This window comes from Lycium barbarum, chromosome 2 (genome assembly GCF_019175385.1).
Source record: "Lycium barbarum isolate Lr01 chromosome 2, ASM1917538v2, whole genome shotgun sequence".
Classification (NCBI taxonomy): Eukaryota; Viridiplantae; Streptophyta; class Magnoliopsida; order Solanales; family Solanaceae; genus Lycium; species Lycium barbarum.
In genome coordinates this window covers 6,165,868-6,189,285 of record NC_083338.1, presented here as the reverse complement: position 1 = coordinate 6,189,285, position 23,418 = coordinate 6,165,868, and the positions used below count along the sequence as shown (strand labels likewise).

General features: G+C 30.2%; 1 protein-coding gene across 1 annotated transcript; it reads right to left on the bottom strand.

Annotated features, from left to right (window-relative positions):
- Nucleotides 1-4,689: 4,689 nt before the first annotated feature.
- LOC132625990 (linoleate 13S-lipoxygenase 2-1, chloroplastic-like) lies at nt 4,690-22,460 on the bottom strand. Its single transcript, XM_060340686.1, has 10 exons — nt 22,048-22,460; nt 17,352-17,620; nt 14,041-14,278; nt 12,495-12,821; nt 11,919-12,004; nt 11,127-11,237; nt 10,143-10,444; nt 9,094-9,360; nt 7,621-7,961; nt 4,690-5,221 (listed from the first exon to the last, which is right to left on the bottom strand). Exons 1-10 carry the CDS (start codon nt 22,385-22,387, stop codon nt 4,803-4,805), a joined length of 2,700 nt encoding a protein of 899 aa, XP_060196669.1. The 5' UTR covers nt 22,388-22,460; the 3' UTR covers nt 4,690-4,802.
- Nucleotides 22,461-23,418: the final 958 nt, after the last annotated feature.

Here is a 23,418-nt window from a genome sequence, read left to right as displayed (position 1 = left end):
AAAAAATAAGCTTCAAGAATCAACTGGACCCCGATTTATACAAAAATATTCCTCCTTTGTTTATGCCTTGACGATGCCATCTGAACGAGGTCCAATTCATAAGGCCCAATAGCTGTGGAGGGGAGATTAGTGTGTGAGTGAATCAACAGCTCTTCATTAATAATGCTCCATTTGGCTAGTGCATCTACGAATTGGTTAGCTTCCATATAGCAATCTTGATCCTCGCAGCTAATGTTCCTTGTAATGTTTTGAATTTGCAAAATGATATCTTTCATCTATCAAGGAACATTATAGATGCCTTTTATCCTTTTCTATCTTTCATCTATCAAGGAACATTATAGATGCCTTTTATCCTTTTATATCGCAATCATAGAGTCACATTCAAGAATAATTTTATCGTGCCCATTAAGAAAACACCATTCCAGTCCAATCAAGGCTGCTTTGGCTTCAGTCATGTTACTTGAATTGTGACCAAAAGTAGAACCAAAAGCCATAACTAAATTGCCTTTGTGATCTCTGCATATGCCTCCAGTTCTGGCCCTTCCATTAGAGTCCCTGCTACCATCAGTGTTGATTTTCAAATAATTCTCAGGAGGCTTGTACCATTTAACAATTGTACATTTAATCTTGGGATTAGAAGCATGATTTGTTAACAGATCTCTTCCCATTTGATATTCCAGTTTCTATTTGTTTTGGCTTTAGAAATTACTCATTTCAAGTGATTAAGAATCTGGAAAACAACACCTTTACCATAACATTTCTTGCCTCCATAAATAACTGAGCACCTGACTTTCCATATCTCCCAAGAAATTACTACAGGAGTAATTTGTAAAGTAGTATGATGAAGAAAGTTTTTTTGGCCAAATAATCCATCATTTTTTAAACATACTTCTGATGGGAATATCCTCCCACTATGCAAATATGCCTAGCTAACCTGATAAACTTGAGTGAGTCATATTTTCGTTGGCTAATTTTGTAGCTCATACTGGGGTAAAAAGATCTACGAATAGACATTTTTCAGACCTATAATTGAAAAATAGCCATAGATTCCCATAGTTGAAAAACAATCATTTTTTACTCAGAAATAGAATGAGGACAAAAATTCCCCCAACTTAAAAAACCGCAGAGACTAGTTTCTTCATTTTTTCTCTTTTTTTCATACTAAGGGACAATGTTAAGTTTTTGCAACTTAAAACTCCAAGACTCTGTCTTCGAGTTGAAATAGAGAATTAAAGGGTTCCAAGTTTAGAATACTGTCTTGGATTTCTGAATTACAAAACTGGAATTCCAGGACAATATATACTCAACTCGCAGGAAAATGCTAAACAATAATTCTACAAATGAAGGCCTTGAATTCCAACATACTTTGCTGAAGTTTAACTTGGAGATGCTTGAACTCCAGCACACTCTGCTAGAGCTTTTCTATATTTTAGGCTTTTAGCTGAGTATATATATTGGTCAGTAACTATTTTTCAATTACTTTGCAGATATGGACAATTTATCAATTATAAACTCGAAAAATGATCAGCTCACGCTATTTTTATCTCATAATATCTACTTACCTAAGTGGAAAAGAACTTGATTCCCCTAATTAAAAGCTATTCTTCTCCTTGGAATAAAGAATATTTGAAAGGATAATCTTTAATAATGAAGCATCTATCTGTAAATAATTTCATGATTTCATCAATGGAATAACAAAATGACCTCACTGCAAATGCAACTAAGAACCGATCGAGCTTTTTGAAAGGAATTGCACGGTATGGCCTTCAAATTGCTGGTCTTTAAATTTTAGCCTTGAAAATCAAATTTATGTTTAACGGGGCATAAAAAAAATTTAAGAGCGCGGCCATAACTTTTGGGTTATTTTGAACCTCAATTCATAGAAGTTTTTCAACTTTTTCCACAAGTACAGTCAAACCTCTCTATAATGACAGCGTTTGTCTGAAATTTCATGGCTACGATAGTGAGGTGTTGTTATGTATGTATACTGACATTTGATATTTGAATCTCATTTAGCTATTATAAACAAAAGTACGCAAAATTTTATTTTTGCATTCTTTTTATGTTATAAACAAAAGAAAAATACTCGTTAATTTCAAAATACAATAGACTTTCATATGACTAATAAATTCATAACTAGTTGTACCGTACCGATAAAGAATTAAAATCTAAGGAAAATATGCATTTAAAATTAACTGAAATTTAAATATTCAAGTTTGACGTAAGAATTCTACAAATGCAGGTTGTTTCATAAATTTCAGTCTCTTAGCGATAACATAACGTTTAAATTGACGAGGATTTTTGTCCAAATTTTCAGCAGAAAGGAATTCAATAGCTTTACCTTGATGATTACAATAAATATTTTAATACTTTATTTTTATAAATAAGATATTTCTTACAAAATATTATTACACAATATTTGGGTATAACTGTTATAGAGAGGTAATTTTACAAAGAGTGCACCGCTATAATGAATGTCAGTGCTTATTATAGGTAGAATGTTGTTATAAAGAAGTAAAATATAACATGAAAAATCAGTTCCGGGAAACATCAAGCCGTCACAGTGAAATGTTGTTATAATGAATGAAAGAGGTTTGACTGTAAAAGGGAACGCCAAGTGTGGTAGACTTGTATTTTTTGCTATAACTATGGTGTCTTGGCCAGTTTGTGCGCACCTCAAATAGTTATACGGGGTAGCACAAGTATCAATAAACTCTTTCCACGAGGACTTGAACAGATGAAATGAAATCACTTAGTATTTGTTTCCTTTGCTGAGATTTCAACCTTAGACCTCGCATTTCCCAATTCACTTCATTGACTACTAAACCTCACATTTGAGTGCAAATTTATAACCTGCAATCGCTGTAAGGAGAATTGTAAATAAAATAGCAAATTTAAGTATTGGAATGTTTCACAGCCATGTTGCCAATTATGCTATAGCTTGAGTTAACTTGAGTTTATGTCCAAATTGACCTGCAATGAAAACACGTCTTAGCCTATCTGCCCAAACTTTGGTGAGTGATATTTCCATCAGCTAATTTTGTCACTAATAACAGGGTAAAATCCACGAATAGCCATTTTTGACTTATAATTAAAACATAGCTATAAACTCTCATATAGTTGAAAACGTCAATTCCAATTTTCAAGATAGTATTCTAGAATTTTTACTCTATTCGCAGCAAATTGCAAAACGATAATTCTTCAAATGAAGGACTTGAATTCCAACATACTTTGCTAGTGCTTACCTTATTTTAGAGAAGCTTAAACTCTAGCACACTTTCGCAGAGTTTTGGTGCATTTTAGGCTTTTAGCTTAGAATATGAAAGTCTAAATTTTATTTCAATATTAGAAAATGACTATTTTTCAATTACTATACTATATCGATCAGTGGCGGATTTAGGATTTTCATTCGGGGTGATCAGAAAAAATAACTGAATCACTTGAGCTAGTCTTTTGTATTTGTTCAGGGTGTTCAAAAGTTAATATATGTACATAAACACCGAAAATTTACTCTAAATATACACTGTAATTTTTTGCTCAAGGTGTTCGGGTGAACAACCTGGGGAATGGCTACATCCGCCCTTGAATTACCGATTATTTCTCAATTTCAAACTCGAAAAATGACCAGCTAACGCTATTTTTATCTCATAATATCAACTTAATTATCTCAGTGGATAAAAGAACTAGATTCCCCTAATTAAAAGTTATTCTTATCCTTGGAATAAAGAATAGTTAAAAGGATATTTTTTAATGATAAAGCATATATTTGTATATAATTTCATGATTTTCATCATTGACATAACAAATTGACCTTACTGCAAATGCAAATAAGAACCGATCTAGCTTTTGGAAGAAATTGCACGGTTGTCCTTCAAATGAGCTGGTCTTTAATTTTTATCAATCAAAATCGAACTTATGCCGAACATGGCGCGAGCATAACTTATAGGTTATTATGATGTAAAAATATAAATTTATACCTCACAAAAAAAAATATTTGTCTTGAGGATAAAAATTCAAGACCAACACAAAATAGGATAAAAAGTGCAAATGACCCAGCTTCTTGCTGTGAAGTTCTCATTCATTAAGTCTCAGAAACTAACAATTGTATGTCTCAGAAACTCTCTCGCCCAAACTAAAATGTCTAATTTTGAAAGGGGCCACATTGTTGATACTACTAACAGTGACAGATGTAGAGCATAAGTACTACGTTTATGATTCGATATGGAGATGAATTATTTCAAAAAGATAATGAGTTCAAGGTTAAGAACCTAAAGATTGAATATATCAGAGTAAATATCTTGATCCGCCTCAATTTATAGAAGCTTTTAAATATTTTCCACAAGTAAAAGGAAACGCCAAGTATGGTAGATTTGTATTTTTTCCTATAACTATCGTATCTAGGTCAGTTTGTACGCATCTTGACTAGTTGTACATGGTAGCACATGTATCAATAAACTCTTTACACCAAGGTTTGAACAGATGAAAAGAAATCACTTAATATTTTTTCCTCTTTTGTGATTCCAACCTAAGACCTCGTAATTTTCAATCCACCTCATTGGCCACTAAAATAGACATTTGAGTGCAAATTTATAGCCATTTCCTCCAAGGAAATAAAAAAGAACCAAATATGACAACCATAATTTAGGCCACCAATTAACGAAGCACATCCAAGAATGGTTGGAACTAATATTGTTACAATGGGCATTTGCAAACCAAGAAAGGCACATTTGGCTTGCATCATTTTTATTCCACATAAAACTTTGTTACAAAATTCATGTCTTTGACAAACACTAATTCAAGAATCAAATGGAAATGCTATAAGGTACACCTTTACCAGTAACTCCAGGACCAGATAATGGTTTCAATAATTCATAAGGCACAACCCCAGCTCCATTTCTATTCATCAAATTAGGATCAGCATTTCTAGCATCAATAATCCCTTCAAGCTCCTTCAATCTCCCAGAAAATACTTCGAACGCCGCATTAATTACAGGATCTTCAGCCCAGTATGGCTCAATTTTTTCACCAATGTATTCTTCATCTGGTGAATGGCTTGATAAAACATCCAAAATTGCCATTACTTTTGTTGCCTGAAGTTGTGAAGGGAAACATTTTAATAGTGCCTCTTCAGGTTTGTTCAAGAAACACTCCCATTCTTCAGGTGTTGGATCCTCAGTTGGCATTTTTAACCTAGAAGTTGTTGGCCTATTTGGAAAGTAACCTACACATGCGATAAAAGAGTCAATATTTCAAGAATTGAGGAGGAGGACGTATATGTATATATAGTGTAAACACAAGAAGTAAAAGGAAAAGATGTTTTATAGTGTTAGCAATATCAGAATCAGGATTTTCACTAAAAAAGATTCAAAATATAAAGAAATAAACACACAAAGAAAGTCAAAAATATTTAACATCTACTACATATATATATAAATGATATTGACCTTATATACATAGTAATATTTAGATGAAGAGGTTTCGTATGAACCCTCTTATGCCCCTAGCTTTGCCCTGACTATTAGTGTAACTCCACTCGTATAACAGGCAAGTTACCATTTACTAGGTTAACCAATTACCACTTGTCACGAAAATTTACTTGTAATTACTACCTTATAGGTGACATAATTCTATAATTATTTTTCACACTACCAGTGCACTAATTTTTACAATATCATTTCATCCAAAATATTACTACAAGTATCGGTCACTATAAGTGAGATTTTTATTAAATTAGACAACAAGCCAACTAACCCACTACAATATAGGTTATAATACACAGATATAACAAAAAAATATCATCATCAGCGTATATAATTTAAGCTCTTTTGAAATGATTTAACTAACGAAAAAGGGTCGGATATACCCCACTACTATTTTCTATTATTTAAACCAGTCCTCCGTAATACTATCTGGGAGCCCTTATCATTAGGCAAAGTTTCATATCTACCCCTAACTTGATGGACCGGACACATGGAGGCTCGAAAATGAAAGACACAACCCACAAACTAAAACCTTCATATAGTGGCAGATCCTGAAATTTCACTAAGGGAGTTCAAAAAATAAAATATAGTGTCTAGAATTTAAACTTGAAATCTCAAGGTAAATTTTGAACCCCCATAACCTCTAAAGTGAACCTCTAATCTTGTGTTCACGGATATATACACATAAAAGAGCTACCTTATATATACAATGTAATTTTTTATTGAGGAGGTTCAGGTGAACACCTGAACCCTCTCTTAGATCCGCCCCTGCCCCCGTATTGCTTAAATCCGCTAGGAAATTTGATGTTTGGAGCTTGAAACGTGGGTATCAAACGATTTTGAGGTAGAATGGGGTAATGGTTTAAACAATAGAAAATAGTAGAGGGGTATATGCGACCCTTTTCCGTTTAACTTGTATCTATTAAAGGACAACTCGGTGCACAAAACATTCCGTATTCAAGCAGGATCTAAGCAAGGATCGTACACCAAGGTGGTATAATATAGGTAGCCTATCCTGACACAAATATCAGTGATTGATTCCACAACACGACCCCATAACTTATAGGTCACACGATTGTTGCAAAACTTCCCCTCCATTTAATTATACACACTAAGGCTGCAATTGTTTTCATTGAGATTAAAGTGTTTAAATCTGAATACACATTTGAATATTAAGAAGTTATCTCTTGAACACTGAATGATTAAAACTGTTTGTTTTTCAACATCTGAATGTGTATAATTTATTAAACATAATAATTATAATTCAAATAAAAAGTAATTAAATATCATATCAATAAAAAAATTAAAATCTTAAATAAATAAAAAATAAAACCATAAATTGCAATTCCCTCGTTGTGTTGAGCGGTGTGAATTTAATATCTGCAATTTTTCTGCATTCCTATTTCCTACTCAATAATGAAAAAAAAAAAACTCAATGTGGGTTAAATTATAGTCTTTTGATTCAAGAAATTGAATGACCAGTAAAATTATCCTATGATCAAAGAGACTAGAATAAAACCACAATAAAGGAAGTTGTTTAAGTTGGATTAAATCAAGAACATTCTGCCATCTATGGATGATGCCCAGATTCCCAGAATACTGTGATGGCTTTGACGAGAGTAAAACAGATCTGGGTCTCCATTTTATAACAGAAATAATTTTTTAAAAAAAATTACAAGAAAATTCTCGTTTAACAAATAAAGAAAACGACATAAAGCTTTACAAAAAAAAAAAAAAAAAAAAAAAAAAAAAAAAAAAAAGGGGATCAGGTAAAGATTTTAAAATCTAATTTGTTTTATGGAGATTGTGCAATCCTTGGTCTTTAGTTGTCTTAAGTTATTACCAATGCATCAGACTCCACCCTACTAATTTTCACGTTTTGGTTTCGATATTTTAATGGTTAGTTCATCTACATATTCTTCCCTATTATGTTTTGAAGGGATGAACCGGAAAGTGTTTAAGCTCAAATCTGAATCATTCATATTCAGACGCACATTAAGTGCAAACAAATGAGGCGTAACAGTATAAATAAAAAATTTACGCTAGTACATCACCTAAAAGAAACTACAAGCAACCGTTCATAATAAGTGAATTTACTAACATGAAAATTGAAGTAAAGCACAAAGTTTAAGGTGAGTACCTGCATAGCTGTATTGGCCAAAGTTTACAGCAGCATGATGGCCAGAAGCTACCCAAATTATTGTTGTGATAATTTTAATTAAGTCATTTTGGTTTTTTAGCTCTGGCCACCACGGCTCATCTTTCTTGTCACCATGACCAACATTTTTGATCTCTGACCACCAAGCTTGGAGTTCTTTATCAGATTCAATGAGATTTGTTTGTGGATAATAGTGGTTGACATAATCTGTGACCCATTGTTTAAGGATGTCCCAAAGTACTAAACCATCATTTGCAAAAGGGTAATCTTCTATTGCTAGTTTCAAGCCATATGGTGCATTTGGATCTTCTTCTGCCAATCCCCTGTAAAATTTACACAAAATAACATGTTAGCAGAAATTAGGAGGAAGCCAGACGGCGCAAGGGATTTATCCGAATTGTCTTCCGTTCTTCGTTGGATAATTTAATGTATAAATAAGGTTAAAATATTTACTTGTAAATACTTTCTATTTAATCATATTATCTAAACAATTTTTGCACCTTCAGTGCATTGAATTTGAAATCAGAAGTAAAACCAAACGGCATATTATAGTAACCACCAAAAGGTTGTCGAGTCCCGAGCAAGTAATCAATACCGGATGAGAAATAGAAAACAAAAAACTACTGACCACCAAATTTTGTGGTAGAGTGGTAAGTAGGGGTATACAAAATAAACCGATAAACCACACCAAATAGATAAATTGAGAAAAAAATTCGACTAATGATTTAATTTGACTTGGTTTGGTGTTGAAAAAAAAAGGTCAAAAATACCTCTCTACTTTAAGAAAAAGGCTAAAAATATCCTTCATTATAAATTTGGATAAAAAATACCCCTCCCGTCATTAAAGTTTTAAAATATACTCATATCTTAACGAAAATTCTCAAAAACAACCCGATTTCATTTTAAACCCGCTCCATTTAAACCCCACCAAATTAAATAAAAAATTCATATAGGGTGCCTAGTAGCTCCAGATGTAGGACTAGGGAATAAATTGGCCGCATATGAATTTTTTACATAATTGGACCGGGTTTAAAAATGTAATTATTTTAGGGGATTTGGGGATTTTCCTTTAGTTGGGAGCGCTTTAATGTACCTCTAAAATGGGACTTTCTAATGTGAATTCAAATTAGTTAGGTCCTAAAACAAATACCTGACCCCTAATCGGAAATAGGAAAATAGAAGATTAGTACTCCCTCTATCCAAAATTTATGTGATACTTTTCTTTTTTGGAGAGTTAATTTGACCATACTTTGAAGCTAAATTGGATTAGAATACTCAATATTTTAAGATCAAAATTTATGTATTTGAAAATACATAAAAAGTATTATAAGTTACAACTTTTCTCAAATCAGTTTGGTGAAAAAATACATCTTAGAATGTTCATCAAAGTTCATACATTTTGAACCTCAATAAGCGAAAAGTATCACATAAATTGGGATGAAAAATAAGTTATACCTGCTAATAAGGTCTTCAGGGAGTGCCTCTCTGTCAAATCTCCATTCAAGATCATAAGCAACAGAGCTCAACTCCAGTGCATACTTGCCAGGGAAAAATGAACTCTCAATAATGCCATTGGCATTAATAAGGTATTTTCTAGCTAAGGCATTTATTTCCATTGTGTATCTGAAGTGAGGATGCAATAATCTGTATATTGGGTGCATTGCACTTAGTTGCCTATTAGTTGCTATAATATATGGCTCTGTACAACAATGAGTTCTTAGCCTGTAAATTTTGGAAAAAATAATCAGCATCCAGTATTGAAAAACACTTCCAAGTATTGAATAATACAAATAGCAATTACGAGACTGACTAGAAATGTTAAAACTAATAATAAGCAGTTAATATATTTCTTAAAAAATGCATTGACAAAGATCTTTGTGTAAAATGACTAAAATATTGTTAAGAGTTATTTACCAAAAAATATAAATTAAAGGTTATTTACAAAATAAATTAAAGGTTTGTTTTGGAAAGGATATTTTATGAATTAATAAAATAAATATTAGGAATAAATTAATAATTTTTTTGTCAAACTAAAAGTGCTTTCAAGTTGAAAATGTATAATTTGGGAGTGACCAACTTATGACTTTTAGCTAATTTTAACTTATATAAGCAGGGGATGTAGAGTTGAAGGTATGGCTCGACAAAACCTAGTAACTTGGCCCAAACTTCGTATTTGTCTTTAAAATATTTAATATGTAAAAATTATTAACTTAGAATTCAATAGTTAATAAGAGTTTGAATCTGATTAAACCATCAAGATCCAAAAGTTAAAAGTTCTGCCCATGAGGTAAGCAAGGTCAAAAGTTCAAGACCACTCTATTTCAAGGTTATTCTTATAGCATCTGCTTATAAACACTTTTGATATTTTTCAAAAACATAAATATAAGTCAGAAATACTTATAAATCAATTTGACCCGCCTATAAGCTTTAACCAAAAACACTCTAAATGATGAGTGATATAAAAGTCAAGTTGGAAAAAATCAAAATACATTGTCATCACTTACCAGTGACTAACTAATTGGTGATATCCTGAGTCATGAGCAAGAACATGAGCTTTAGCCAATTTCCATAGCCAAGCACCAGTGGCTTGCCAAGTTGGGCAATAAACTTGCTTCCATTGAGGCTTATCATCTACCGGTGGCCTTGTTAGCTCAATGGCTACAGGTCTCAATGTGCCATCAGGTGTCAAGAAGAACACAGTTCTTGATCCATAAACTACTTTCCCTTTGAGTTCATTAACTTTGTTCACATATGGCAATAGCAAATCATGGTAATCTAGGATGAACAACTTCTTTTGTTTGACTGCCTGCATTGATTATGTATAACTCAAGAGTCAAAATCAAAAGGGAGATTGTACAGGTCACGTCTATGTTGCTTGGACCCTCTAAAATGTAGTCTTTTGTATGTCAGTTCTTCTAAAAATAATGCATTTTTTAAGGATCTGACATGAGTTCTGCAACATTTTTGGAGAGCACAAGCAACATATGATCAAGTTGGAGCCCACAGTTAAATTATGTCTCCCATTAGTTTAACAGGCTAAATTTCGTCTAAAAGTAAAGACATTTATGCGATGTGCCTAGGCTGTCAAAAGTAATTTCGCGAAAAATGCGCAGTATAAAATATTACATTCAATATCTATTTAGGAAAAGTATTTAAAAAATACATAGTGATATATATGTTGTATATTTTTGGGATATCCGAAGGTATAAAACTTACATAATTGCTATAATGTAATTTCTTAACGGAGAACTTTATATATGAGCATTTATTCTGCTTGTATAATCATTAAAAAATAAAAACTTAAAAGTAGTTGGATGAATCTTTTTATATATTGACAAAATTAACCCCATTGAGCTAACGAGGGCACATATTTTAAAGAATGGCCCCAAAATGGCTGTTTGTGCAAATGAAATAATCCAAAAACTAATTAACAAAAATAATTTATTTATTTTTCAAAATTTACAAAAAGACTAAGGATTTGTTTATACCTCTTCAACAGTCATGAATCCTCCAATTTCTAGCTCAATTAGCTCTTTTGTGATTGCTGATTCAGGAGGTCCATAGATCTTAGGGTCTAGCTTGCTCTTCAATGGCCATTCCTGTAATTTCATGAAGTATTTTAGCTCAATGTTTCAATCAATAAATTGATCTTTTAACCAAAATATATTCCCTGATTTATAATGACCTAATTAACGAGTAATCTTACTAAAACATGAATTAACGGATTAAGCTGCATAAACAATAATCCTGAACTATCGGCCGACAAGGGGTGAGGAATTCTTCCTCCTAATTCCCCTTGCCTGAAAATTACATTGTGTGTACAAGGTTTAAATTATTATTAATGTATATAATAAATATTGTGGTTACTTTGTGTATTTACTTTTATATATTTTAAATCTGTTTAGTGAAAATCTCTGCTCTGCTTACCTTTTAAAAAAAAAAACAAAAAAAAACATAGCCTCACGAGAGCTTACATATATAAGTAGATTTAACATATATATATATATATATATATATATATATATATATATATATATGATTAATGTGTTTTTACCGGCAATAACAAGTCACTTATCAATCTATTGCACGTTACCAATTCATGATTTCTATATAAAAAAAAAAATACATGTAATTGACTTTTAAGTATTATAATAATGTACAAATTATTTACTATTACTAAAACATATGAATATTAGTATCATTTTTTAAATAAGTATCAAGTACCAATTAAGTAAATAGCGGCAAAATAAAATTAACCAAAACTAAAGGCAATAACATACCGTAACCAATCGTATGCTATATGGGTTCAGACCAGCTAAGGTTTGACGAGCAAATTCCACATCTTTAAACCAAGAAAAAATGTCCCCTGCCATAACAATCAAAATATATAATATTATTTTTACAATATATTTGACTAAATTAGTTAAGGTTGGATGAATCTGATATTACTTCTTCTTTTTAAACACTACGGATAAAATGAGAATTTAAATATTAAATTATGTTTAACTACAAAAAATATTGTTCTTTTTAGAACATGCTAAAATTAAAAATGTACATGTCATATAAAGAGAGAGAGAGTATTTTTACAATATTTAGATTTCTCGATTTTGGTTTTTCAAAAGTGCTGCATGATATAAAATGAAAATAGATACATTGATCCAACTACAAGAAGAAAAACGCAACTAATTAAATCAACAAGCTATGTTGCTCGGATTTTCAAAAGTTCAATCGTACCGGTATCAGATCCTCAAAAAATGCACTATATACTTTTCGAGAATCCGACAGGTACTTGTAGACATTTTTTGAAGAGTCCAAACAACATAGTTATGTATACTTCGTAGATTTTGGGTACTTACTTTCAAGCAATTCAGGAGTTTCGAAGAGCAACACATCTTTTTGAGTATCAGAAAGAGTCTTTATGAGCCTTGGTACGATAGTCAACAAACCATCATTTTTATTGGTAGTTCCGGCCGGAAGATCGACTCCGACGTTGAACAACGAGTCGATAGCCTGAAAATGTGGAAACCCGAGCTCGGGATCAGTGGCGACCGACTCCAATGCCGGCACAACAGCGTGTAGGACAGAGTAAATAGTGTTGCCAGAAAATGTTAAGCCCTTCACTTCTGAAAACGCTTCATCTCTTGGTACGTACACAAAGGAACTCTTTGATTCAGATAATGGATCTGCATGCATGCACAAAATTAAAGATTACTAATCCAAAGTTTAACTTCTGCACACCGATAGTGAAAAAAAAAATACTACTACTAATCATCACATTATCGAGAACTTATATTACATGAAATTATGTAACAAGCATTATCTAACAAACCTGCAAGCTATAGTAAGCTAAATAACACACATGGGACAACCCGAAAAAACAAAAGGAATTAATGAGCGATAGAAATTATTTGCCTCTAAACAGAAAAATCTATCGCTAATTTTATCTACTTAAAAATGTATATTACAGGTAAGTTTGCAACAAGCATGATCTGGTAACCTGCAACATATAGTAAGTAACATGCATGATCGCATAAAAAAAGTAGGAATTAAACAACAAAAACATGTCGTCGCTAATCCTATTTAACAATGAATTCGCGAAGAATTATTAAAAACAATCTTGTTAATTAGCTGTGGGTTATTTAACAACATATTAACGACGAATTTAATAGATAATTCCTAGTTTTTATATTAATTGATAGTTTAGTAACCTACAAACCATGGAGTAACATGTTATATGGCATGTAAACTACAGGATTGCTGTAGATGAGGCCCCTTAACTATGTATGAAACATATTAGTAAGAGTTTACGTTTTATAAATTGATAGATAGTGTAAAAATAGTCTATATTGTCCAGTCCATCAAAAGATAAGGCAGGTTATCAACTACAGTAGGTAAAGATAAACTGATAGTGTAAACACTCTTCACATTGTTAGTCAGATGAGTATAAATTCCACCAATGTATATAGAATAAATCCATTTAAAAAGGATTTTACGTTATATACGTGTAAAGATTTTTTATCCTACATGTCAATTTTAACCAGTGATTATAGGTCAGTTAATCACTTTCTCTGTTTCAATTTGTTTGTCTTACTTTATTTTTTAGTCCGTTTTAAAAAGAATGTCTATTTTCTTTTTTGACAACTCTTTAATTATAACTTTCCACATACGACATAAGACTACAAGATTAAAGGACATTTTGGTATATTCTACTTATCTTTAATTTAAGATCATAATATTCATTTTTTTTTTTTACGTTACGTTCTTAAACCCCATGTCAAATCAAAACCAGCAAACAAATTGAAATGGGGGTAATGTTGTTTTCACTAAATAACAATTTGATCCTAGAAACTTAATAATTGTAATTATCTAATAAATGAACTTATTAATTAAAGTAAATACTACCTTTTTTGCTTCTTGACCGACCAGTTCTACACCTTCTAGGATAAGGATGTTCTTTGCCACCAAGTACTGGTCTCTTGCCATCAACCGTATCATCAGGATCTCCAATATCATTATAAACTTCATAGTCATAAATCCTATCGAATTGTTTTCTTTCTCCAAATCCATCACCTCTTAGTATCACAAGTTCTCTCTCCCTTAGCCTCTTCACTCCACTTGGAGTTTGAGATGGTAAATATGACTGCCATGCAAAGAAAGATTAAGTTTGTTAATATAGTTAACTATTTAAAATTGATGATATGATTAAGTAAATAAAAATATGCTTCCTCTCCTCTGATAGCATAAGTTTCTAGAAAAGATGGTGACACATCCCAATCTAATAGCATAGTAACCAAAGGTCCTGAATTTAGTTTGCAACCTAGGTGTCAAATGGACGGGTCAAACCAATGCGCCGAGTTAACAAATTACAATGACCGGCCCAAAGATTATTTAGGCTGAAATGAGTTGGATTAAGGTTCAAAATAATGGGTCATTACCCAACCCGCCTAACTCTCACTAAGTGTCAATTTCTTTATTTGTTTTCTTATAATTTGTTTAATTACCAAGCAAAACTAATAAAAAAGTTCTTTGATATAATATGTACTCCCTCTGCCCCAAAAAAAAATGTCCTATTTTCCTTATTAGTTTAACACAAAAAGATTGGCACCTTTCTTCATTTAGAAATAATTTAACTCTATAATGAATTACACTCATACAAATATCTAAAATTTATTTTGGATCACACATTTCAAAGTCTTCCTTTTTTTTAGACTCCGTGTCAAGTCAAACTAGGACAATCCTTTTTAGACGATGGGAGTATGATATAAAATAAAAAACTATTATTATTTTAACAAGATTTCTCATGGGTCATTTTAAACTGTAGTATTACAACAAACCGAGTCAATAAATATATATGCGATTAATGAACTTGCCCAAAGATTACTTGGGCTGGAATGAGTAGGGTCAAGATGGGATAAATCCAACGTTTACCTAGAGTCATTTTCTTTGTTTGTTTTTTCTTATAATGTTTAATTACAAAATAAATAAAACTAATTAATAAAACTATTATTATGAGCATATTAACATATCAGACAATATAAAGACGTAAACTGTGTTAAAAAAATATTTTGATAAGGTATCTAATGGGTCAATTTAGCCCAAATTAGATTAATTTTTACATTGACTGAATTGGGCAGGTCAAAATGTACTGAGTTAATTAATAAGAAAGTCATTAAATCACCCAAAACTTGACATGCTTTCATGGGCCGATTTTTCTACCTCTACTTTATCAAAAAGAATTTTTACATGCAAATTCTTCTCTTATTTTCTTTTTCTTTCTCAAATGACAGCCGAGATAACTTATACATGGTGTAAAATATGTACAAAAACGTATTAAGGAGAAATATTTACGAAACGTGACGATAGTTTTTTATTTACAAAACATAACATTACAAACCCTATAAAACATGCTTTAAAAAAAATAAGAAATTCTTTTTTTAAAATTTTAAAATTTTAAAATATTATTTTATTTAAAAAAAATAATTTTTTTCGCTCAAAAATTTATGTATGAAAGTTGTATGAAATGTGTATATTTCGCTCAAGGCTTAAAAAGCTCGCTAAAAATTTAATGTATAAAAACGATATGAAAAATGTATGAAATGTATACATCTCGATCAAGACTTAGAAAATCCGCTGAAAGATTATGTGCATGAAAACGGTATAAAATTTGTATCTAACTCAAGGCTTAAAATTTCGCTCACATTTTCGCGTATAAAATTCATGTTAGATTTCTATAAAATTAATACAACTATAACAATATTGTATACAACTTCAAAACAACACTCAAGACTTAAAATAATTGCTCAAATATTTTGTGAATAAAATGTGTATATCTAACAGGCTTAAAAAATTCGCTCAAATTTTGTGTACGAAAAAAAAAATATGAAATGTGTATATCTTGATCGAGGATTAAACATTACGCTCAAAATTTTATGTATGATAATGGTATGAAATATGTATATCTTGCTCAAGACTTAGAATTTCATTCACATTTTTTGTATATAAATTTCATATTAGGTATCTGAAAAATTAATACATTTACAACAACATTGTAACAACTTTCACACATTATTCAAAGCTTAAAATTTTCACATACAATTTTATGTATGAAAATTGTATTAAAAATTCACACATACACATTTCATACACAAAAATTTAAGATAATTTTTTAAGCCTTTGAGAAAAAATAAACAAATAAATTTAAAAAATAAATATTTTTAAAAAATTAAACAAAAATTAAAAATTAAAAATATTTTTTAAAAGAAATTATTTTCTAAAAATATATAAAAATCCGTTATGTTTTATAATATACCATTATATTTTGTAAATAAAAAAAATTATCTCTATATTTTTTAATAAAGAATCTTAAATAGATACGTTATATCATTTTCCCACTTATATGTCCGGTCTCTTTCCTATACGGGTCCTAGTAGTCATATAAGTTTCAAATAATTGATTGCATTTATGTTCGTTGTTTAGTACAACGTTAGACGACAATGCATGTCGCTGTGGATAAAAAGGACCACAAAGCCAACTCTTTGATAAACATTTTTTCTTAATAAGTGAAACATGAAATATAAAATAAAGTGTGTAGGTATAATTGTGAGAAAAAGGATAACCGACAAGCTTCGCAGGTCATACATTGATAGTGTAATTTCTTTTTATAACATCAGTACATATAACTTAATATATTCCAGTCTTTTATAGTAAGATAATATTTCCATCCATTGTGAAACAAGTTACTACTTATTCTAGACGAAGAAATCTAGTCTACCAAATCAGATTCTTAATTTTTATATCTAATTATCAAAGATATAATGTCAGTATATATAATTTAAATTAAATCCATTCTTCTAATAGTAACGTCAAATCTGTCCATTATGAAAACCGACCAGTTACATCTTATCCCGGATGCAAAAGTCCTGCCTATTAAATCTTTTTTTTTCCTTTTCTTTTTTTAATCTCTAATAATCAATTATATAGTGCCAGTGTACATATATAATTCAAATCCATTCTTCAATAGTAACATCATATGTTCGTTAGTAAAATCAACCAGATAGTTCTTGTTCTGGACGAAGAAATCTTGTCTTGTAAATTAAGTTTTTAATATCACCAATTATCGGAGATAGACATAACTTGATAATTATTTTTGAGTAAATAAAGCATATATAGAGAAATAAAGAGAGGAGGGATTTTTTTTTTTTTTTTTTGCAAACCTTATTGGTGAAGAAAATCCTTTTCTCAGGATTATCAAATTTGGAATGAACCCAAGAGTTGCATGTAACATTAACTTTGCCATGGGGAAAACCATCAATTACTATATTCTTCACATACATTTCCTTGTGGTGCTCATTTTCTACTAAAACAGCTCCAACCTCCCCAAAGTCTTCAGGAATTACAAAATCGGCCTCATAATGTGTGTCACCATCCACATCTCGTCCACGATGTGCATATGTCGTAATGCTTGGCTTCTCTAATCCAGTCTCTTTAAAAGATATAGAGAACAAAAACAATTAACTAATATTCAAAGAATTACAATTAAATGGAAGTTGGAAAACATTACATTAAGAAATTAGCATAAAGGAGGGACAACTTGAACAATTATGAAGCAAGAAATTAGCATAAAAGAAATATTAAAAGCAAATACGAATTCAGGATTTGAAGTTTCTATGATTTTCTATAGCGATTTCAAGTTAATGTACATTAAAATTTGGGTTCATAGTTCAATATATGTAAGTATACATATAACATACCCAGTATAATCACACCAGAAGAGGCTTAAAAAGAATAGAGTGTACGCAGATCTCACCCCTACCTTATAAAGATAGCTAGGGAAGCAGTTCAATATTTGTAGGTATTTAATTAATTTAGTTAATTTTTTAATACAAATATATGATTTTGGTAAAAAATATTGCTTTAGTGTTGGATTCACCACTTACAATGACGGACCTAGAATTTGAGGTCGTGGATGTCTTATTAAAATTAATGAAAATAAAATTATGAGCAGAGGTTTGAACCCAGATTTCCGGCCACCCAAATCTTTAAAGTTTCACTTAGAAACCAAAGCACTCCGCCGTGTTTTTATATTTAGGGTGTTTTTTGAGTTTTTATACCTAATTTTCATATTTTTTTTATAACTATACCTAACTTGTGTTGGGTTCAACGGGGAGCAACTACTTGATTTTTATGGCCAAATGCCTACTTATATCGAATTGGTTGCATAGAAATTCGAGCAACTACTTGATTTTTATGGCATATAGTCTACACACTCCATTAATTTAAGTATTAACTCTTGAATTGCTTTCAATTTTCAAAAAACTGTTCAAATCTCGAACTTTCAATAACATTACTTTCGTACTGAGTGAATGCGATAGAACAAAATGTACAAATGAAATGGCATCCACAAATGTCTTATCAAAGGTACAATTATTTACGTACTATATTTTACTATCGTGATGGGTAGACAATTACAGCTAATGTGATTTGAAATTTGAAATGACAGGAGGAACGGGGTAATTCTGTTAAGGGGTCGTTTGGTTTAAGGTATAAGGTGGGTTATCCCGACGCTAATTTTTATAACACATTTGGTATAAAGTATAAAATAATTCTGAGATAAATTTATACCTTATACCAAACATGATATAAAAATTAGCGCTGAAATTACTCACCTTATATCTTCATAACCCACTTATACTGAAATTATTTTATAACATCTTTTAAATGATATAAAATAATCGCACTATATGGAATAAATTAGTTTCGAAATTATAATCCCAAAACTAATGAGTCCTTAAATCAAACGACTACTTACACCACATAATTTGTGGTATGTGATAACATTTTCGTTTTAATTTGTCAAGAAATTGTATTTTTCTTTATCTTTGAAGTCATGTGACTTTTGCAGTGTCAAAGCTTTTAGGAAGTCAAAACAGTTTTTATTTTTAAAAAAATACTGATTTTTATAAATTTGAGGTTTTGGTAACGATTTTAGGAGAAAAATAAGGGGTTTTAAGTACTAGAAGAAGCAGCTTTGTAGAAATTGAAAAAAAAAGTTTTTACACTGTCAAAACTTTGGCCAAACACAAATTGTTCCTTAATGTTGAAAAGTGTTTTTAGAATTATTGTTACTTTCCAAAAGTATTTCTTTGAAAATCACTACTGACAAAAAATATTTTTCAAAAGAAACAAATATCAAAATCGGTTCGAACAAATTATTAATCTTCTCATGATACCTAAGGAGTCATTTGGTATGTAGAAAAAATTATCCTGGGACTAATTTATCTAATCTCTTGAAATTAATTTATCCCATCTAGAAAATGAGATAAAATAATCCCAGGACTAATGGAATAAGATGGAATATCCCATCTTTAAATTTGACATGCACTTTATACTTTATCCCAGGATAAATTAATGAGATAAATTTATTCCAAAATAAATTTATACCTTCTAATAAATATGATACAAAACTAATCTCATAATTAATATTAAGATATCCCAATTAATACCATGTATCAAACGACCCCTAATATCATTTTCTCCCTTAAAGTATGTGTCTAATCAAACATGTTTACATTAGGAGCCCGTTTGGATTGACTTATAAGTTGCTTATAAGTTGTTTTCAATTTTTTTAAGTATTTGACTGATCAGCTTAAAATTATTTTGTGCTTAAAATAAGCTCAAAAATAATTGAGCTCATTTAACTTGGCTTATCTAAAGTAGCTTATAAGCTAAAAACAACTTATAAATAAAAAAAAATAAGTTAAACTATCCAATTTATTTATTTTAGCTTATAAACATAATCCCATCAAAACATGCTCTAGAAAAACACTCTCTAATGACTTTCCGGAAAAGATCGGAAAACATAAACAAAGAAAGTTTTAAGGAATAGCTTTCGACCTATCTGACCTATCTTTTCATGAAGTCATGTTATTATTAACTTATGCTCCTCGTCCCAATTTATATTATATTTTTCATTTTTTAATAATCAATTTAACTAAATTTTAAAATTAAATTAAATTAAATTAAATTAATATTTTAAAATTAAAATTTATATCTTTAAAAATTATATGAAAAGTAATATAAATTATAATTTTTCTCATATTAATTTGATAAAAATACATTTTAAAATATTAATCAAAATTTATGTAATTTAAATCTCGAAATATAAAAAATATCACATCAATTGGCACAGATAGGGTAGTGTGTTATATCCTAGGGAAGTTAATCTTTGTTTTGTGCTCTGCTATTTAGGTTGTGAAACGTAATCAAGTTATAAAATTCCATAATCAGAAGTACTTCATAAAAGACATGTACAAAAAAAAAAAAAAAAAACAGTTGTTCACAATTGACTTGAAAACCAGTAGAATAAAAGGTCGAGAGTAAGAGCCCGTTGGATTGGCAACTTATAAGCTGTTTTTAATTTTTTTTAGTGTTTAACTGGTCAGCTTAAAGCTATTTTATGCTTAAAATAAGCTCAAAAAAATAATTGCGTTCATTTGATTTACATTATCTAAAACAGCTTATGAGTTAGCTTTTTTTAAGCTCATCCAAACGCTCTAACATTGCTACTAAAGCATTTATCCGTGACAACAAATTAAAAATACTAAGGTAGCACCCAAAACAAAACAAAATAAAAAAAAATAAAAAAAAAAATAAAAAAAGAGAGAAAACAGATAGGAAGGAACAAGCCCTTGGGACATACAAGGAATAAAAAAAAATAGAGGACGAAAAATGTACTTAAGAACCCCAGTTCATTTCTCTAACTAAATAACTAAGACACTACTAATTAATAAAATCATAAATAGGGTCAATTAGTCTCCTCCCAACTGATGTGGCACGGTCTTGTTTATCTCAAAAATGTCACAGTTAGAAACAATTTAGTTTTAAAGAGTTGCTAAATTCACACTAAAAATCACCATAATCTATATTACATAATTTTAAATTAAGAAAAAATTTAAGAAAAAATATAAAAATAACATTAAATAAATATAAATTATTAAATTTAACCTAAATAGTCATATGAATTTATTATATTTGGGCTATTGTGGCCAAAATAATGTAGCAAAAAGACCTTATTGTCTATCTTTAATAAGACCATCTATACTTATTTTAGATAACAACTTTCAAGAGATTTTCTTTTCTTTTTTAAACTTCGTGCACAGTCAAATATCATCACATAAATTGAGATCGAGAGAATATTTATTCTGTCAAGTTGTAAATGCTGCAATATAAACAAAAACCTAAGTGGACACTGTGCAAAGAAGGATCGGATCTATGAGGAGGAGTTCAATCGAGTCTCTTTCATAAGAAATTACACTGTACAAATAAGATTGTTTTTTTATTACATTTAAACTGTTAATCCTCTCAACATAAAAACTTTACTCCGTAATTAAAGCCATACAAGGGTTAAAATTCCTAATTTCCCCACTAAATATACTTTTCCCCAATGTTGGACTAGCTTTTGTTCACTCCTCTTCAAGCTCAAGAGCTAGCTAACTCTCATGAGGAAGGGAAGGGAGCAAACAAAGTACAATTAATTTTTAATAAACACTAAATTTTAAACGCAAAATTTCACAAATACAATAATGAGAAATTTAAAGTTAAAGTTGAACCATCAAGTTTAAACTAATTAATTTGAACCCTCTTCCTGTTCCGACTAGCTCACGTGCACACAACAAAAAAATATTGAGATATGATATAATCAAATAGTTAAAAGTGTGCTTATCTTAACGGCCAAAACTTAGATAACTTCAAGTTCAAATGATCAAGTTCTAAACCAATAATACCAGAAGCGCAATGAATTCAACAATAAGAATGTTAAAGTTAAAACCATTAAGTTTAAACTTTGAATCCGTATTTGATTCCAACCAAAGTACACATAAAAATTCAAATTAATGAGTGATTAACACTTACTAGGATCAAGCTCAGCAGCAACAACAGACAAAAGGAGTGATTTACCAAGCAAATCACCAATATCATCAAGTCCCCTTGATAAAGATAAATTAACTGTTCTTTGGACAGTCACCACAGCTTTCACACCTGTGGATTTCTCAGTAGAAGTAAGCACTGCCTTAGTACTATTTGCAGCATTATACTGAACCCTAAAATTCTTCTTACTCTTTTGTCCAATATTTTTATTTAAAATGTTTATGGGAAAAGTGGCTAAGATTTCTCCAGAAATGAATGGCTTAGTACTCAGTGGAAATAGAGTCTTTGTAGATTGTGATGCTTGTTGAAGTTGAGGCTTCAACATTTTTAATTTTTTTCTCACTTCTTTGGGTCAAGAAGATATGTGTGCTTGGTTTGTATAATGGTCTCTATGGAGTTCTCTTTATATAGATGGTGAAGTTTTGCTGGGGAAACCTTCTAGAGCTCTTGCATGGATATTAAGTAGGCGTTTCGCCATTAATTTTTAAACCATAATTTTAAATTAACGTTTGGTCATCAATTTTCAATCATAGTTTGAAACCTAATTTGAAATCATGGTTTGAATCCAAATCATTTAAAAAGCATGATTTGGGGTTTGAAATCATATTGTCACTTTTTTAAATATAAAATTTAACTCATAAATTAATATTTTATAAAAAGACCCATAAATTGATAAATATTTTTAACAATTATCCCCATCAATCATTTATCAATCTTATTAACTTCCACAAACTTTTATTTATGTCTATCAATCTTTAATTTATGTAGGAAAATTATATAAATAGTAGTTACATTACTATTCATGTTAAATTTTCAATTTTATTGAAATAAAGTTTGATTAATTGATATTGCATTTTTTAGAAAAGCCTTCTAGTTGTGTTCTAATTTTGTTATAAACTATAATTCGCTCATTTGGTAAGATTGTATAAGAATTGAGAACGTTTTGATAGTTTTCACAATTTGTGGGGTTTTTATGTCTATAAGAGAAAATGCAACCTAAAATATCCAAATTGTATGTCCAAATATGATTTGAAACCATGTCCAAACGGGGCCTAAGATGCGTATACTGACCAGAAGCGGAATTAGAATTTAAAGTTTAATTATAGATTTTGAATAACTTGTCACCGAATTCATAACTCATTTTAATTATTGGATTCACATACAATTAAATATTTATATGTTAGTACTATATATAAGGGACAACTAAGGGGCTTTTTTAGTTCTCACAAAATTTTCCAATAAAATTTTAAACTTTTCAATTAATTACTTCTAGGTCTTAATCTTATTTTTTAAATCAAATTTACTTTTTGTTCTTAAGGTCTACTTTTTAAAAGTTATCGAACCTCTTACCTCATT

Coding starts and splice junctions, on each gene's coding strand:
- LOC132625990 (XM_060340686.1), bottom strand. CDS start 22,387: ATGTTGAAGCCTCAACTTCAACAAGCATCACAATCTACAAAGACTCTA. Junction 14,279..17,351: donor GGATTTTCTTCACCAATAAG/GTTTGCAAAAAA, acceptor TTTGCATGGCAG/TCATATTTACCATCTCAAAC. Junction 5,222..7,620: donor TGGCCAATACAGCTATGCAG/GTACTCACCTTA, acceptor TCGCATGTGTAG/GTTACTTTCCAAATAGGCCA.